The sequence below is a fragment of the Callithrix jacchus genome, chromosome 10 (assembly GCF_049354715.1).
Source record: "Callithrix jacchus isolate 240 chromosome 10, calJac240_pri, whole genome shotgun sequence".
NCBI lineage: Eukaryota > Metazoa > Chordata > Mammalia > Primates > Cebidae > Callithrix > Callithrix jacchus.
The window spans coordinates 115,649,030-115,668,824 of record NC_133511.1 but is presented as its reverse complement, the minus strand read 5'-3'; the positions used below and the strand labels follow the sequence as shown (position 1 = coordinate 115,668,824).

Below are 19,795 nucleotides of genomic sequence, written 5' to 3'. Positions count from 1 at the left end.
TGATCTGAGTCTCAGATGATAACAGGTGGATGGTAGTCCACCAATTCCTCTGACAGCACATACCAAGAGATAGTTTGAGGATGGGGAAGTTCCCAGTGTTCCCATCATTGTCTCAGATGACACTTTTTTTCTGAAAGTCTGATTTTGCACGTCATTCCTGATGCATCTGATTTTTATATTAGTCAAGATATTTGGATGCAAGTATCAGAAACCAATTCAAGTGAATGTAAGATGTTTAAAAAGTCCTTATTGTAAGGACTGGGAAGAATCTCACATAACTCACTGGCAAGAATGCAGGCAAGTCAAGAAAGCACTACTTATTTGTAAAGAGCTATCAGGAACCTAGGGAGTGTTCTTTGTCTCTCATTTCTGCTTCCCTCTGCACATCAGCTTCATATTTCTCTATTCCTGAAGAACTGATTCCTTTGCAACCCAGTATGCATGACAGAATATGGCTAACCACAGTTCCCAATTGTATATAGTACAATTCCAGCCCCTTAGAGAGACCAGTCTTTCATAGTTCCAATTCCAAATTCCTGCAGAAGGGTCTCAAACTAGCCCACCTTGAGTCAGGTGGGCTCCCCTGTTTCAGTGAACTATGGCCTGGCAGATGGGACCATCTTGGTCATAAAGTTCCCATTTCTGTCCTTTAGCTATTATGTATCCACTGCTGAAAGCAGAGGTATGCAAGAGATTTATGGCGAGGATTGGCAGTCTCTCCAAAGATGTGTGACACAGCAAGGACCTGGACTCCTGCTGTATAATAGACGTGATTGGGACTGATAGCCCACTTCTTCTAAAACTCTTCCTATGAAAAACATGTAAAGCACAGCAGACCTAAGCAGCCATGTTCATATCACATGACCCAGACCTTACTTGAATGTACAGTGGACAATCTACCTAATGGTGTGTCTGGCCTGTTGACCCAAGTTTATTCTCTGGAGAAATTTAACCAAAATAAGCAAGTACCATGGTCAGTTTTGTGGTGAGAGCTTGAACTGACTGCTTATGGATGTTTGTGGGCTGGTGGCTATGTTGAGACCTCATAGAAACAGAGGAAGTTGGTTTAAGGAAAGACAGAAAGAATCAGGGTGAAGCAGAGATAAATCGTACCATGACACCCCAGAGAGCTGAGAATGAAGCTTTGGTTCCCACTAACTCCTGGAGTCTAGTTTCCATGAGGTCTCACAGTAGTTCAGCTTCTTTATCCTTGATATTGCCTACTTTAGCTTTACAAAAAAAAAAAACTCTCACTTTACTGAGCTAGTTTGAATAGATTTCTATTTGCCATAGCCAACAATCCCTGACTAAGAGAGCCTGAGAAGGTGTCAAATAAGGAGTGAAGCCTGAGGAGTGGGAGAAAGTCTCATCTGCCATTTAGCTGAAGTGCTCAGAAAAGCATCAGCTAATGCACCTCCCTGCTCACGTCTGCTTCTCCAGTTTTTAGAAAATGAAGTTCTCAGAGTCCTTTAAAAACCTTCCATCTGTATATCAAGCCTCATTAGGAAAGGACCTGCTGGTAAGAGGCTGCTAGTCATTGAAACAGCAATACACAGTTCTTTCTAGACAGGATGGGCTATCCTCACCTGGCTTACAGGTCATCAAATAGAACTTCTAAGCCTGATGTGTAGCATTAAGCAGGGGCTACCCCAACCACTCCATAATCTTCCATCCTTTCTTCCTCTCTTTCTTTCTGTCTTTTCCTTTCTTTTTTTCTTCCTTATTTCCTTCTTTTCTTTCTTCCTTCTTTTTTTTGACTCAGGCATTATTTTTATTACTAGAGGATAAAGATTTAGCAATGAACAAAAGAGACACAGCCCTTGCCCCCATGATGTTTACAATCCTATTAGGGAAGTAGGCAGTAATTGAATATTCATCACTCAAAAATGTAAAATTACATTTATGTTAAGTGCTACAAAGGAGAAATATGTAAAGCTAGGAAGGAGAATAAGGGGTTCATAGACCTCATTAGGGAAGGCCTGGGAGGATTACTGAGCAAGTGAGCTGAGATCTGAATGTCAGTAGAAGTGACCCTGGTAAGAAAGTTTATAGAGGATGCAAAGTGGCCTGAGCAGACCCTGGACAAGAAGGAATTAGCTGTACTCATGTATTTAAGTGACTGAAAAGAGCCTTTAAGCCAGGGAAGGGCCAAGGAGAGTATGGTAACAGGCAAGCCTAGCAGTTGGTGGGGCTGGATTACATAGAGCCTTACAGGTCAGGTTCAGGATTTTGGTCTTCAATCTAAGACCAACTGAAACCATATGCTCCAAGGCATCAGGTTGACTCACAGGTTATTAAGGAAGATGCTTTATTACCTTTTTTTTATTATACTTCAAGTTCTGGGGTACATGTACAGAACATGCAGGCATTATATAGGTATACACGTGCCATGATGGTTTGCTGCACCCATCAACCTGTCATCTACATTAGATATTTCTCCTAATGCTATCCCTCCCCCAGGCTCCCACCCTGACTGCTATCCTTCCCCTAGCCCCCATCCCCCAACAGGTCCCAGTGTGTGATGTTCCCCTCCCTGTGTCCATATGTTCTCATTGTTCAACTCCCACTAACGAGTGAAAACATGAGATGTTTGATTTTCTGTTCTTATGTTAGTTTGCTGAGAATGATGGTTTCCAGCTTCATTCATGTCCCTGCAAAGGACATGAACTCATCCTTTTTTATGGCTGCATAGTAGTCCATGGTGTATACATGCCACATTTTCATTATCCAGTCTATCATTGATGGGCATTTTGGTTGGTTCCAAGTCTATGCTATTGTGAACAGTGCCACAATAAACATACCTGTGCATGTCTCTTTATAGTAGAATGATTTATAATCCTTTCAGTATATACCCAGTAATTGGATTGCTGGGTCATATGACATGTCTGGTTCAAGATCCTTGAGGAATCATCACACTGTCTTCCACAATGGTTGAACTAATTTACACTCCTACCAACAGTGTAAAAGGGAAATCGCTTTATTGTCATATTTAAAAGTTCAAATTTTCCTGCTCATCATCATCCACACCCTTTCCCTATTTCTCACGTGCTAATAGTTTATTAAACTATTCTGCAACTGAAATTGCAAAATGTAAAGTTTAAGTCTAGCAAAGGGCTCTACTATCCAGAAAATGAGCCAAAAAATATCAAGCGTATGGATAGATATACAAAGTGACAGAGAAAGATGGAGAGAGAGAGAGTATAGCTCAATACACACTACAAGTCTTGGGGAAATTTGTCTCCAAAATATTTGTGAGATATTACAATGTTGTTCCATTTGTTAAATAATGTATTTAATATCATAAAGAAAATAGATGTTTAATCCATATGGCCATAAATAAAATACCTATATTTTTATAGACATACAAGATGTATTTTTTTCTTAGTATCGTAAGATCTCACTAACCAAGAAAACCAATCTGAATTAGTGAAAAGATACAATTACAGAACTCCTATTTTATTACCTACACATCAGCTTTTATTTGAACTACTCACAAAGTAGTTTTGAAGCTGCCTTCCCCACTGTTTTAATGAGTGAACTTAAGGACTGTCCCACACAAGGTAACAGTAGATCACATGTCTCATGGTTCTGTTTGTGTGTGTCAGTCCTCTTCCCTCTACACAGGGCTTGGGGACAGGCTTGTGCTTTTTGTTTTGTTGAATTTCTGGGCTTTATAAATCAAGATGAAGCATCAAAGAATGCACAAAAGAAAGGCAACACTTGGCCATTTCACCTGCCAAAATTATAACAAAGGCTTAAAAAAAAAAAGGCTGCTATAATAAAAAAAGAATTTTCCATAGCAAATCATACTCTTCACCCTTGTGTCTGAGCTGATATTGTGTCACCTCCCAACAGTCCTGGAAAGCAGGTAATGTTATTATACCTATTACATGGTTAAGCAAACTGAGGCTCAGAATGATTATGCCACTTGTTCAATATCTCATACGAATAATGGAGGCAGGATTGAAATCTAGGTGTGTCTGACTCCAGCTCATACTACTGGAAGAAGACCCAGGCTAAAGACATTATCTTGAATCTTTTATGGAAAGCAGGGCCAGGACCAGGGTGAGGCAAGGGAAGCACAAAATTTAAGGAGATTCTCACTGTCAGGTACTGACCCTGCACTTATTCTGAGAGTGAGTACTTTCTTAAAATAAGTACTGACCCACATAAGCTTCAGGGACCTGTATGGTTCATTTTCTGTATGAACTTGGCTGGCCTATGGTGCCCAGTTATTGACTCAAACACCAGCCTAAGTAGTGCTGTCAAGGTATTTTTTTTTCTTTTTCTATGATTAACATTTAAATCAGTTGACTTTGAGTAGAGCAGAGTACCCTCTATAATGTGGGTCCACCTCATCCTGTAAGTTGAAGAACTTAAAGGAAAAGAGTAAGGTCTCCCAAAAAATAATGAATTCTCCCTCCACATAACTTAAGACTGAGAACTACAACATCATCTTTCCCCTGAGTCTTCAGCCTGCCACCTGCTCAGCAAATTTCAGACGTACCAGCCCCCACAACTACGTGAGCCAAATTCTCTAAAATAATTCTAGATAGATAGGTAGACAGGTAGGTAGTTAGGCAGGAGGATAGGTAGAAATATAAATGCTGTATATAGATAAAAATATATTTTCTATTGTTTCTTTAGAAAACATGGCTGACACAAGACCTTAAAATCACTATCATCTAAGTAATTAAAAGCAGGCATCTAACAGCTCCCCCTGATAAAAGAACCCAGTGTAGTGGGAGGTGAACCCCACAATGCTGAATGCAGCTCTAAAGACGAACTGCCAACATTCAATCCTAGCTCAGCTGCTGGCTATATTATGTGACCTTGGGAAACTTTCTTTTTAAATTTTCCTATTGATACATAATAATTGTACATATTAATGGGGTACATGTGACATTTGGCATATGCCTTCAACGTGTAATGATCAAAGCATAATTACAATATTCATCACCTCAAACATTTGTCATTTCTTTGTGTTGAGAATGTTTCAGATCTTCTCTTCTAGCTATTTTGAATATAGGATTAATTTTTGTTAACTATAGTCACACTACTGTAAATGGAGGAAAGCCATCTCTCTTACAGCTGTGCATTCAACCCTCTGCAATAATAGTTACAATGATGCAACAAAATAATGATGGATTGGGAAACAGTAACAATTCCCATTCCTTTTCAACCCTCTCAGCTTCATCACAGAACAAAAAAATCCATGGCACTGATTTTTATTGCCAAGCCAAAACACAATTTTATTAGTGGATAAGGCAGCCTGCAGAAGACCTTGTGTCTCCAGGCCACTGGGCTAAGAGCAGATTTCTCAATCTCTTAATTTCCTTTTATATACAAGGGAGGTTCAGTTCAAATTTGCTTTCTATTCTCCTTCTCCTCCTCTTTCTCCTCCTTCTCCTTTTTCTCCTCCTCCTTCTCCTTTTTCTCCTCCTCCTCCTCCTTTTCCTCCTCCTCCTTCTCCTCCTCCTCCTTCTCCTCCTCCTCCTCCTTCTCCTCCTCTTTCTCCTCCTTCTCCTTTTTCTTCTTCTCCTCCTCCTCCTTCTCCTCTTCCTCCTCCTCCTTCTCCTCCTCCTTTTCCTCCTCCTCCTTCTCCTCCTCCACCTCATTCTCCTTCTCCTGCTCCTCCTCCTTCTTCTTCGTATTCTTTTCTCTCTCTCTCTCTCTTGCTCTCTCTCTCTCTCCATTGTCACTTTAAATACTACTTCCTGGCCTTTTCTCTCCTTAAGACTTGCTTATATGACCCTCACACTCTATTATTACCAACAATTGATATTTATTGGTGTAAAATGATGATAGGTTGTATATAGTGTAGAGTAATTCCAGAAACAGCCTTCCTTCCATCAAATCCTAATTCTCCCTCCATCAAATCTGCTCTTCTCATATGCTGAGTCATATTCTAGTGATATAGTGACACTATTAATAATCTCTTACATTTATATAGCTCAGGAAGTCAGAGAGCCAAGGTTAGAGAAGTTTGAAAGGTCATATAATCTGGAAACTGTGCTACTCTCTATATACAATTCCACTTTTATCTGTGATAAGATTGCAAACTTCTGGGCCGCAAGAGAAATCCAGACATCAGATCAAGATTTTAAAACCCAAGTTTTAAAAATCAATAAACTTTCTATTGTTTTAATTCATTTTCAAATTTCTCTTGAAAAAAAATACAGATTTCTTGCAACACATGGCAACACTTGGTTAGAGCTGAGAGGTCATTTCATTGCTCCATGGAGCAGGATGCGCTCTTCCCTGTTGAATTACCCTTAGTTCAGAACACTCATCTGCTGGGCTCCTGATGTTTGAATCTTCCCCAACAGTCCCCAAGAAACCGTACATCTACGCTTGAGCCCTCCCAGGGAAAGAGAACTCACCATCTCCAAAGACAACCCATTCACCCTTTGAACAGTTCCTTCCAGACCTCTTCCTTAAACTCTAAAAGCCAAGGCATCCATCTCCTTAACACTAAACAAAGGAAGAGATTTCCTCACTGAGTTTTCTCCAAAGTGAGCATCCGCAGTGCCTCCTCTAATTTGGTTTCTGGTTCCTTTGCCACCTTGGTTTTCATTTTCTGGGCTTGCTTCAGTCTTTTTCTCTTTTTTTTTTTAGAGGATAAAATCCAGAAATAAAGGTTTTTTTTCTGCTAGATTCAGCTCATCCCTCTATCTTCTAGAATTTTATCATATACTAATTAAAGAAGAGCTTACTAAGTGCCTACCAGGTGGTAGGCTCTGTGCCAGGTACCAGCATCACTTTGGCAAGCAGCACAAGCTAAGTGCCTGCACTCCTGGAGCTCGGATTCCAGAGGGAGACATGTTGCCCAGCAATCTCCCAGAGAAATAGAAAGTTGCACTGTCATGTGTGCAAAATAAATTCAGGATGAATCAAAGATGTGAGATATAAACAATGAAATTATAGTAAATCTTTCTTTTAAAAAAAGGTAAATAATTTGTTTATCTTGGAGAAAAGACCTTTCTAATATCAACAGAAACCCTAGAAGCTATAAAAGAAAAAAAATTAATAAATCTAACTACATCAAATTTTAACATTTTTGGAGGCTAAAAGCACCATAAATAAACTCAAAAGGCAAATTCGTAAACATATTTGCAAAGCAAATGACAGACAAAGAACTGGTTTTTCTAATGTACTGTAGGGCACCAGCCCCACACCCCACCCATGGGTACCCTGAGTTTGATGGCAAAAAATGAATGAGAAAAAGACATATTGAGAGAGAGAGAGGGACCACGGGACCATTTCTTTTTACTGAACGCCCCGAGCTTCGGTTTTTATTATATTTATTAAGCACAATTACTATTATTATAGTGCAGGTGGCAGGGTAAATTGGTAAAGGAAGGCTGTGCATTAAACATAAAATTACTAACAGTGGCAGTTTACGTAAGTTTTTTTACAAACTAAAAGTGTATGCTTATTAATAAACAGTGCGGCTAGTAAAAGCGAGTTTTACAAAAAACCCACAAGTTTGGTTACTTTATAATCTTACATAAGGAGCCTTAAGCCCTTAAGCATGTTATGTACTGTAACAAAGTTAAAGTTACTTTGCACCCAAAACAAAAAGGCTCGAAAAAGTTTGCCTCCCCAAAGGCCTAACACAGTTTGGCTCAGTTTACTGTTCCCAGTACTTGCAGCCATTTTATGTAGGCACCGTGTAAGCCCTTCCTCCACTGCCATTTCCCCACCAACGTACAAGTTACTCTTACAAATTAATCAACAAAGCACATGAGAAATTTACAAAAGAAATATAAATGATGCAAACAAACGAGGTGATTCTGAACCTCATTAATAATCAAAGAAATAAATATTAAAATAATGGGATACTTTCCAAGCAAATACTGGCCATGATATTTTAAAAAGCGTGCTGTCAGCGTATAGGGGATCCAGCATTCTCACTCACTGCACATAGTAACAGCCCTTCTGGAGGGAATTCTGTGATTCCCTTATTTTAAATGTCGTGAATTTCATAAATATATAAAAATATTATCTGTGAATTATGAATAACTCTTTAAAAATAAAATAAATGTTCTGATTCTGCCATTTTATTTGTTCCTATTCTTTATCCTCTCATCCCACCCATCCCTGAGTCACATCATGGCTTCCAGAACTAGCTCCCACCTGCATCTCCCTGGGTCCTCATACTAATCCTCTTGTAATATCAATCACAAATTGAGTAGAATTATTTGGCTCCTGATGTTTGGCTTGTAGAATCACTACTCAATCTGTAATTTCTGGAGCTCAGGACTGCTGTTCTCCTGGCCTGTGAGGATTTCCCCATAGCCTGTCAGAGCTCCTGGGAAATGCATCAGTGGTCTGGTTAACTCAGTAGTCTCTATGTCAAGGTTCCTAATTAAGATCTAAACTGTCCTGGAGTCTTTCTTCCCCAATTCCCTTATCTACAGTATTATAACTGGAAAAGAAATGTAAGCACCCAGAGCAACAACAGAGACTGAGTAACTTCCGGTCCAAGGCAGTTACTATTATGCCTGGGGTAATACTGTGTGCAAGGTTAAAAAGTTGGGGGCTGAAAACTAAGACATAAATTCAGTGGCTTTATCATCTAGAAATGTCTTTTCTCAATAAGGACTGGTTGTGTACACATGGTTGTAATGAGCTAATACCCCGTAGCCCTGTGTTCCCCCAGCATTTTTAGCTTACAGTCATCCAACAGTGGCACTCTAACGTCTGTGCAGTCCCACAAGCTTTCAACAGAAGAGTTTCACTTTATGTTGTTTGTATTATGAAACAAGAGTCATGCCGAAGACAGTTTTTCAAACTGTCATTCACTCTTCTACAGATTTGGATTTGCCTTCCCTGAGGAAAATCCCCTTCCCTGGGTAAACTATGGAAGCAAATGATGCAGTACCCCCTTCTCAAAAGCAACATGAAGATACAGTTGCTACTTAACTGTGGTACTGGAACAGGGCACCTGGGGTCATTTAACTATCCCAGGCTTAATTTGCCCTACTGGTAAAAAGGAACCAACAATAGATGAGAAGGAAGAAGGGTGGGCCTGAAAATGAGTTTGAGAGCTCTTTTTTCTTAATCCTGAGCCTTTTTTTTTTTTTTTTTTTTTTTACGGTATCTCCTCTCATTGTATTAAGGATCTCAGTAAAAGTTGAGTGCCTCTTCTCAACAAACCGGATATCCACACACAAAAGAATAAAGTTGGGTCCTTAACTTTCATCTAGTATACCCCTACATATATGAACTCAAAATGGATAAAATACCTAAACATAAAGGCTAAAATGGCAAAACTCTTAGGATGAAACATAGAGGAAAAGCTTCATCACATTGGATGTGGCAATGATTTTTTAGGTATGATATCAAAAGCACATCTTGTCCCACTAGAAGGACATCAGGGGCGAATACATGCGTGGAGCTGTCATCTCCTATGGTGACAATGCCTTCTTCTGGAATACCTCCTGAAGGACCTGCATGAGGCTGTTTTAAGAGTTAACCTGCTTTTTGTGATTAGAAGGAGTACACTCTAAAATAACAACAAAATAGTATAGTGACTACGTAAACGAGTAACATAGTCTTATTATCATTATTAAGTATTATATACTGTACATAATAGTATGTTTCTATATGGCTGACAGTACAGTAGGTTTGTTAACACCAGCATCACCCCAAACATCTGAGTCATCTGTTGTCCTGTGATGTTAGGATGCTTATCATGGTCATAGGTGATGGAAATTTTCAGCTCCATGATAACCTCATGGAACCACCATTGAGATGTGATCCATCATTGATTGAAATATCCTTATGTGGTGCATGACTATATATAAAAAACTCATGCAACTCAACAATAAAAAAACAAACAACTCGGCCAGGCACGGTGGCTCAAGCCTGTAATCCCAGCACTTTGGGAGGCCGAGGCGTGTGGATCACGAGGTCAACAGATCGAGACCATCCTGGTCAACATGGTGAAACCCCGTCTCTACTAAAAATTACAAAAAATTAGCTGGGCACAGTGGCGCGTGCCTGTAATCCCAGCTACTCAGGAGGCTGAGGCAGGAGAATTGCCTGAACCCAGGGGGCGGAGGTTGCAGTGAGCCGAGATTGCACCATTGCACCCCAGCCTGGGTAACAAGAGCGAAACTCCATCTCAAAAAAAAAAAAAAAACTCAATTTATTTTTATTTTTTGTAGAGGCAGGGTCTCACCATGTTGCCCAGTGGTTGGGGAGGCCAAGGTAGGAGGATAGCTTGAGACCAGGGGTTCTCCCCAAACACTGGGATTATAGCAGTGAGCTGTCACACCAGGCCCAAACAACCCAATTTAAATATGAGTAAAGAACTTGAATAGATACTTCTCCAAGAAAATATATAAATTGCAAATAAGACAATAAGAAGATGAAAAGATGTTCAACATCACTAGTCATTAGGTAATGCAATTCAAAACCACAGTGAAATACCACTTCATACCCATTAGAATAGCAATTACCAAAAAAATGGAAAATAAGTGTTGAGCATGTGAAAATCTTAGAACCCTTATATATTGCCAGTAGGAATGTAAAACGGTACAGCTGCTGTGAAAAACAGTAGGTGGTTCCTCAAAAAGTTAAGCAGAGATGTACCATATGAGCCAACAATTCCACTTTTAAGTAGTATATACTATGCAAAAGAATAGAAAACAGGAGTTTAGACAAATCTTTGTTCACCCACGTTTATAGCAACATTATTCACAGTAGACGAAAGGTAGAAACAACCCAAGGGTCCACCAACAGATAAATGGATAAAATGTGGTATATCCATGCAATAGACTATTATTGATCTATAAAAAGCAATGGAGTTCTATACATGCTATAAAATGCATGAACCTTGAGAACATTATGCTAAATGAAAGAAGACTAGACACAGAAAGATAAGTATTATATGATCCCACTTTTACAAAGTACTTAGAAGCAGCAAATCCATAGAAACAGAACTAGAATGGTGATTGCCAGGAGTAGGGGGACAGGGAAATGGGGAGTGATTTAATGGGAATAGAGTTTCAGTTTGGGATGATGAAAAAGTTCTGCAGAGGGATCATGGTGATGGTTGTAAGATGATATGAATGCACTTAATGCCATCATATTCAACCACCTAAGTTTCAATATTATGTGTACCAAAAACAACTTTTAAACAATTAAAGGGAATATTTTTAAGTTCGTTAAGTGCCATCTATGTGCCAAGTACTAAGGTACACACAGGAATACAGTGAGGAGCAACGTCCCTGCCCGTGCACAGTGCCCAGCCTATACTAGCTCCTCAATAAAGAGCTAATGTAGTGAATTAATGAATAAAATGTTTTAGGCTCTGTCTATATATAAAACAACAGATGTCGACAGGCTATTTTTACAATACTTTTTTCAGGGGTTTTAATCCCCAAAGAAGCAAATTTAGTAAAGGGTAGAATTAGAAACAGTGTAGATATTCATTCCGTTACAAGCTCAACAGCGCTTTTTTTGCTGCTGTTGCTGTCATTTTTTATTTTTGTGTTTCACTATTATGTTTTAAATAAGGACAAAGATGTTGAGAAAAAGAAAAAGACACAATGTTCTTTTCAACTATTTTCAGAAAACCTCATAATTTTTGAAGAAGAGATGAGTGGAAATAGCTGAGAGTTTCTTTCCCAATAGGACTAAAAGGATGAATTGTATAATGTCCGTGAAGCATCTTGATCTCCACAAGCAACTTCGTGGATTCACTACAGGGAAGCAGACAGCCTACTTTCTTTTCAACTTCTGTCGGCTCTCCCCAATTTCTCAGGTGATTTATCCTCCCCACATTCTCTAAGTAAGATTCAGAAGAAAATTTAGTTTGAGGTTTGAATTCAGCATCAGGCGAAATGAGATTCAAAAACCAGAGCTGCTAACCTTCTTTGAACTCATCACCAGTAAAAACCTTCAAACCAAAATGCTTTGTTTCTTTTTTGCCCTTTAGCCCACAGCCACCAAAAAAGCATGGGAGATCCACGGGGATGGTGTCACGGGGGCTTGGGCAGCTCTGTTCTTGTGGTCATTTGCACGTGGCTTTGATGGCATTCTCCCTTCCCTGTAGCTTAGACAAATAGAACTGGAGCAAGGAGAAAAAAAATCTGATAAGTATTTCTATGTGTCTGGAATTGATCTTCATGACAAAAGAAAAATTGTGTGTGGTTGTTTTTGCTCTTATCTGAAGCACTGTGGCTCCCCCAGACAAAATGCATTCCCATACGCAAAAAGTAAATATATACATACATGCTTCTGCCAAAGGCCCTAGATGATGTGTTGCATGGTTTATGCTCCATCATTCTACCCTAGTCCCATGCCCTTATGCTGATAATCTAGTTGATTTGTCTTTGTCCCTACACTCAATCAACTTAATGCATGTGAAAAATACAAATCCATAATTAAAGTTTTGGTGTTGCTCTAAGTGATCAAGAACATAGTACTTTGGCCTTTGGTGAACTGATTTTAATGGGTCAGTTCAGAGTTTGAGGGTCTGCTTTTTTTCATCTTTCCAATATCACTGTCGGTAAATTGAGGCCAAAGTATTATAGCTAAAAATGTATAATTCCAAAGCCTAGTTCCCAAAAGAAATACACTTAGAAGTGAGAGGGTAAAAAAGAAAACAACACCAGAATTCCTGACTGAATTCTATTTCTAAAACAGTATGTGTAGAGTCTATTTTAAGGATGAGACTTTTTTATTTTAAGAATGAAATCTTTAAATGAAATAAGTGAAAAGTCAGCACAGAATCTGACACAAATTAGGAAATTTATGTATGTTTTTATTCATTTATTAATATATGTAATTAGCAATACTACATATGCCATTCTCCAGTGGTTTTTACATTAATCAGAAGATAATTCCCTAAAACACACTAAAACTTCATTTTATTTTTATCCATTTGGTGCATATATGAGGCAATTGTATAAACATAAAATACTGCAGATATATCAAAGATCACTCATTTATAGGCAGAATTGGTTGCCACCCACAAAGTAGAAATTGGTAGGGGTATGAGGTTGTTCCTGCCACTATCAAAATAGCAAACCCACTGTCTAGCATTTTGCTGATTTCTTTGTTTTTACATTTGAAGGCTTTCCCTGCCTTTAAGCACAGAAGAAGCCCTGTAAGGGATGGTTTTTCTTAAGCTCATTAACTCAGTCTTGCATAGAGTAGGACGTTAATGAAAACATGCTGACCCCTTAAGGAGTAGTTGATGATCATTTGGATGAAGGGACAGTTAGTGTCTACCTGTGTCTACCTCTGTCTACCTGAGAAAGGTCAGTTTATGGAAGGAAAAGTGCACCAATGAAAAGGTGGGCATTACCAAAAACATATTTCCCTAATTTTGCCACTTGGCCAAGAATCAGTCCTAAACCAACATCAAAGTCATGCACCTGCTATCCTTCTCTAACATAACAAGCATACACTATAGCATGGAAATCAAAGGCCATGCACTGGGATGCACCCAGTGTTATTTAACAGACAAAGTGGTTCTATTTCCCTCTGTCTCTGCCACCAACAGCCTCCTTTCCACCCATCGCACTGCAGCCAAAGAAATCTTTTAAAAATTCATATCTGACCATTTCACACTCTACTTTTGAAATAAAGTCCACAAGTCCCTAAGCAAATCTGCAAGGCTCTGTGACCCAATTTCTCTGGAATTCACCAATTGCATCTCACACTAAGCCCCGCTCCCTCATGCTACAGCCAACCTCAGTTCCTCAGGGCATCCCTTTTCACAAGCCTTTGCATTTGCAACTCTTTCTGTCTAGAAGAGTCTTCACAACCCATGACTACGGCATACTTATTCTTGAAGCTTCTGCTTCAATGTTAATTCCTCTCGGAAGCCTTTTCTGACCACACCAAACTAGGTTGGAACCTTATTATTCAGTATACAATACCCCATGCTTCTTCTGTTTCACTTTGCAATATTGTAACAAATAATAATTAATTAATTAACAGTGCAATGGTGGAATATCTGTCTGTGTCCTAAGTTCTAATCTCTGTGCCAAAGGAACCATATCTATCTTATTTATTACTAGATTATAAACTTAATATTTGATACATAGCAGATAGTATATATTTGCTGAATTGATAAATAAAATTGTGGGGGTCTCCATGGAGATGTTTCCCAGGTAATATTTCTAGCAGATGAGGAAGTCATTGAAAAGTGGCAGTCAGATTCATTGTTATCTATCTTCTGACAATACAGTAAATGTCCTAGAGGAGATGAAAGTAGATAATGGTTTTTATTACTGGAGAATAGGAAATAACTTGAGTTAATTGAAGCAGATGGGCCATGAACAATGCTTCAGAAATAAAATAGAGCTTCTGATCTTTGGTGATCAAGAAATATTACCAAGTTATATATGCAACACACTTCAGCCCCACATCAAGATCAAATTGTTTCCAATAATTAATGCAAATCATTACATCCTTCTTTTTTTCCACAGTGTCTGAATCCTCTATGCCATCTTGGGAAGCAAGCTAACACACCTCCTTTCCCTTCTTTATTTTTTCTTCTTCTGTTTAGTTGCTTTTATTTTCCACGACAAATCCCAAATTAGGTATGACTGAATATTAAGAAAAATTTTCTTTCATCAAGGCTGATATCCACACTATGATCCACAACCAAAACTGTGACTTCCCTATACTGTGTAAACAATGAGCGACTGTTTTGTAATTATGCTAGGCCCAAAAACAAGCTTAATAGAAAAAAATGCAAATAGCTGAGAAAATGCTCCTCAATACCCAGAACAGATAAGAAAAAAAATCTATATTTTATAGCATGCTATTATTTCCAAAGCCTCTTGGCATTCCCTTTCTCTTGATCCTGGCTGAAGATCTCTTGACCTTTATCCATAGCAAGACAGAAATTTTTACTGATGAGAAAACTGAAGTGGAGCATTTCTGGCTCAAGATCATAGAGCCAATAAAGAAAGTACTAGAATCTAAATCTACCTTTTTCTCCCTCAGTATGTCTTTGTAATTATGAAATCTGGTTCATGTGTTAAGGGGATGAGACAAAAGCCCAGAGTAGGATTTGCAGAAACTTCTGGATTGATGGAGCTAAAGAGTTAATCTGCTTGGGAAACCCTCATCCTGTTGAAAACTTTCTTCAGAGCCTCCTTCACTTCTTTGTTTCTCAGGCTATAGATCACTGGATTTAGCATGGGGATCACCGCAGTATAAAATATTGACACAATCTTGTCTTCCTCAAGGGATGTGCCCATGTTGCCTTTCAGGTATATGAAAATGAGTGTCCCAAAGAAGAGAGCCACTGCAGTCATGTGAGAAGCACAGGTGGAGAAGGTCTTGGCTTTGCCACCTGCTGTACGAATCCTCAGAATGGCCTGAATGATGAGTAAGTAGGATATAAGAATCACTGAAATGCTGGTTGTGATGACCAGAAAAGCTAAGAGGTAGATTACCCACTCCCTTGGCCTGGTTTCACTACAGGCAAGCTTCAGCAGGGGTGGGAGGTCACAGAAAAAGAAGTCTACATGATTGGACTTACAGAAAGAGATAGAGAAGGTACATCCAGTCCGGATTACAGAATTGACCATGGCACCAGCATATGCCCCAGCCACCAGCCCCAGGCAGGTCTGTGGTGTCATGGCTGTGGCATAGAGGAGGGGCTTACACACAGCCATGTAGCGGTCATAGGCCATCACAGCCAAAAGGAAACACTCAGTGCTAGCACAGAGTGTGAAAAAGAAGAATTGGCTGGCACAGCGCTCATAGGTGATGACCATCTTATCAGTCCCCAAAGTCTCAAGCAACTGAGGAACAATAACAAAAGAGTAGCAAATGTCCAGGAAGGAAAGGTGACTGAGGAAGAAGTACATGGGAGTCTGGAGCCGAAGGTCACTCTGAATTAGCACAATCATGCCCAGGTTGCCCCCCATGGTGATGAGAAAAATGGCCAGAAACACAAAGAAGAGACCAATCTGTGGCTCTGCCTGCAACCGGAACCCCATCAGAACAAATTCTGTCACCATGGTGCCATTCTCTGCCATGAAGCCAACGTTATTCACTGAAATTAAAAAATAATAATAAAGTCTCATTAAAGATACATTGAGGTGGTAATAGCATGACTTGATCATTGCTCAGCAATGATAATTTTTTAGATATGTAAAGCACTTTATATTTTCACAAACTGTATTTTACTTGATTCTTCAGAAATCCTTGGAAACATATATTGTTTTTAATTTTCTTTATTTTATTTTTAAGTTCTGGGGTACATGTACAGGATGTCCAAGTTTGTTACATAGGTAAATGTGTGTTATGGTGGTTTGCGGCACCTATCAACCCATTACCTAAGTATTAAGCCCAGCATGCATTAGCTCTTTTTCCTAATCCTCTTCCCACCTCCCGCCCTCCCTCAACAGGCCCCAGCATGTGTTGTTCCCCTCCCTGTGTCCATGTGTTCGCATTGTTCAGCTCCCACTCTAAGTGAGAACATGCAGTGTTTGGTTTTCTGTTCCTGTGCGAAACACATATTGTTAACCCCATTTTTTACAGAAGAATTTGAGGGTCAAAGAAGTGAAGTGACCCAGATTTCACAATTAGTAAACAGGCAAATATTCCTAGGTTAGACCTCAGTTCCTTGGGCATTTCCAAAACTTCTGACAGGTCCCAAATTGGAAACCTTAATCAGCCTCACATGGAGGAAGAAAGAGCACTTTGTTGGAAAACCCCCAGTGGTATAGTATAAAAGACATTGGCTTTGAAGTAAGGTGTAGGTTTGAATACCTTCAGCCCTTGAGCAAGTTAATTAACCTTTCTGAACCTCAGCCTCCTTCTTGGTTAAATGAGGATTACACTGCCAAAGTCATAATATTATTGTGTAGGACATAAATTTCATAGTATGTTGCACATAATCTGACACACACTTAGAATTTTTTTTTTCTAAATTCTGAGATAATATGAGTGGCATGGTCTTTGGTTCACCTACATTCTAGAATCATCTCATCTCCAAGTCAACAGCCACCTGGAGTTCCAGCATCAACTCCACCTTTTTTTAGGGTTGTTTCCAATGTGCATATGTGCACAATGGATTTGTATGCCAGACAGTGAGCCATAAGGAACAAGCACTGTTAGGACCTCTGTAGCCCACTGCCTGCCAAGCCGCCTCTTCCTCTCTGTTCCTGCCAAGCAGCACAGCCTGGTTTCCAAGTTCTCCTCTTATTCCAAAGGATCTGTCCTCATTTTTTTAATGCCACATCATTATCAATCAGTGAGCTAATGAATCAAGCTCTTCCAGAATTAGCCTGAAAAACTCATTAACAGACAAAGCCATCACACTGAGTTTTGAATTCTAATACAGATGGGGTTCTTGCCAGGTGTTGGAAAAATACTATCTCTGTGCCTTTGAACACTGATAATTTAGAATAATGAACATAGTGAATGTGGACTTCAGTGGTGATTCTTCTTGTCCTCTTTCTATCCTTGAAACAAAAAGTGAATTTGAAAAAGATCTCACAGGACATTAGGTAAATAATAAAGCCAAACCTTGATCAATGTTTGGCAAAAGCTGATCTAATGATGGAATAATGTTTAGCATCTGGTGGGAGTTTCTTCCCCCCACTGAATTCTTGAGAGTGTAAACATTTAGGTTGTTTGCCTCTACTTAAGGCCAAACCTTATCCCGATCTTCTCCCAAAACAATGATTCACCATGTTCTTAAGAGGAGTTCATGCAAATCATCCTGGCCAAAGGAAAAAAGAGTCTGTATTCATCTGTTTATTGCTTTTAACAAAACAAAGGTTCCTGCCTTCATGGGGTGGTCATTCTAATGGAGCCTGGCATATATATGTTCAGAAAAGAATATATTCTTCTACCATGATAGAAGTTAATAAGTTCTATAGAAAAAATGCTTAAAAATATCAAGGGAAGAAGGATATTAAGACCATCAAAAAGACTCATTGAAAAGATGACATTTTAGCAGAAATTCTGGGAATCAGGTAACTATTTGTATGTACTTACATACGTCACTTAGCCACAACTAAAAGGAAATAAAGACATAAACCACCAACGATGGACCACCTGCTCCCATTACAAAATATATGGAGGTTTTCAGGTCTTTGGGAGACATGTTCCAGGCAACACTGATCAGAAGTGTTGGCCTCCTGGTAACAGAGAGAAGCCCCTAAGATGCTAGAGGCTCAATAATCAACCTAAGCTCACCTGGCACAAAGGTAAGTCTGGAATCCCACAAACATACACAGTGGCTAAGAAAATGAGCCCCGAAGACAGAGTTTGTTCCAAACTCAGACTCAGGCACTTCTGTTTGTGTGACTTTGTACAAGTCCTTGTACAAGACCTCAAGTCTCAGTGTCAACATCTAGGCACTGATAATAACAGCTGCACATGTACCTCTGAACTTAAAATAAAAGTTGAAGAAAAAAAATGTCCTGTATTTAGGATTATCCTCCTTTTGTGCAATATTGTTTATTTGTGCTAGAGATTTGCCCCCTTAGATTTTCTGATGGGCCAGACTTTGGTTTTGTTAATATTTGCTGTTTTTTTCATTTTCTGTTTACAATTTCTTCCTTTTTCCTTTTCCCTTTTCCTTTCTTCCTTCCTCCCACCCCTCAATCTTCCCAGGGCCCCACCCCTGCTTTGTCTTTCTGACTCCCCTCCTTCTTTAGCTTACTCTATTGCAAACTGAATTTGTTTTGGTTCCTTCTTGTAGCTTAGAAAATACAACACATATAACAGAGGTTGGGGGATGAAATGGGGACATGGTGGTCAAAGGGTACAAAGTTTCACTTAGGAAGAATAAATCCTTGAAATCTATGGTACAGCATGGTGACTATAGTTATTAATAATGTATATTTCAAAATTGTTAAGAGTACATTTTAAATGTCTCACCACAAAAAAAGGTTAAATGAGGTGATAGATATGCCAATTAGCTTGTTCAATCATTCCAAATTTTACACATTTATAAAAACATCACATTGTATTGCAGAAATATATTCAATTTTGTCAATTAAAATAAAAATACATGTATGACTGTAAAAAATAATACCACTGCTCTGCTATGAGAAGAAAAAAATATAATTTAAATTGATAGAAACCACATACTCTGTGCCTAGTAACATTCAGATGTTACTTTTTATATTTTTATCACAGAGTAAACATTCAAACATTAATCAAGATTTTGCTTTATTATTTATCTAACATCCTATAAGATGTTTTTCAACTTCAGTTTTTTTTTCAAGGATTGAAAGGGGACAAGAAATTGTTACAAAAAGTATATGTCAAACACTAGGCTTTTAAGTTGCTCCCAAGTTTAATTTAATCCCACTTTTTGGCTCACTAAAATGAGACTCAAAGTGGGTAAGCTACTTTCCCAGGGTCAGTCAATAAATGGCACCAGTTCTTCCAGCTCCAAATTCACTGTCCTTAACATTAACTTACACTGCAATCATCACTTTGGCCTGGGAACTGGGATGCCCCTGCCCAGCCTCAGGCAGCCCCAGCTGGGGAGGCACAAGTCAGGAGACCCATTTCATTCCACAACTGCCCTATGAGACACTCTTAGGTCTCTGCTCTGGGAAAAGAGGAGGGAGCATTTTCCTTTGTGGTGGGGGGGGTGGGGGGGAGTGACATGGTCAGAGAATGGCAGTTGACCACGATGAGCCAGAGAGAGCATGTGCTAGGAGGGCTAGAAACAGCACCAGGAGGTCTGGATTCAAGTGTGGGTGCTGCCACTAACACCCTCTTGTTGTGCACCCTCATATACAAAGATGGCACTGAAAGACCTCAAATGATGCATCCTTTACTATTG

At 39.2% G+C, this 19,795-nt stretch overlaps 1 protein-coding gene across 1 annotated transcript; it reads right to left on the bottom strand.

Moving 5' to 3' along the window:
* Window positions 1-5,619: 5,619 nt before the first annotated feature.
* LOC100392608 (olfactory receptor 9I1-like) lies at window positions 5,620-18,629 on the bottom strand. The gene has a single exon (XM_035262772.3). The coding sequence runs from the start codon at window positions 16,104-16,106 to the stop codon at window positions 15,078-15,080; it is 1,029 nt and encodes a 342-aa protein (XP_035118663.3). The 5' UTR covers window positions 16,107-18,629; the 3' UTR covers window positions 5,620-15,077.
* Window positions 18,630-19,795: the final 1,166 nt, after the last annotated feature.

What these genes read in the sequence shown, in the direction of transcription:
- LOC100392608 (XM_035262772.3), bottom strand. Translation starts at nt 16,106, where the DNA reads ATGATCAAGTCATGCTATTACCACCTCAATGTATCTTTAATGAGACTT.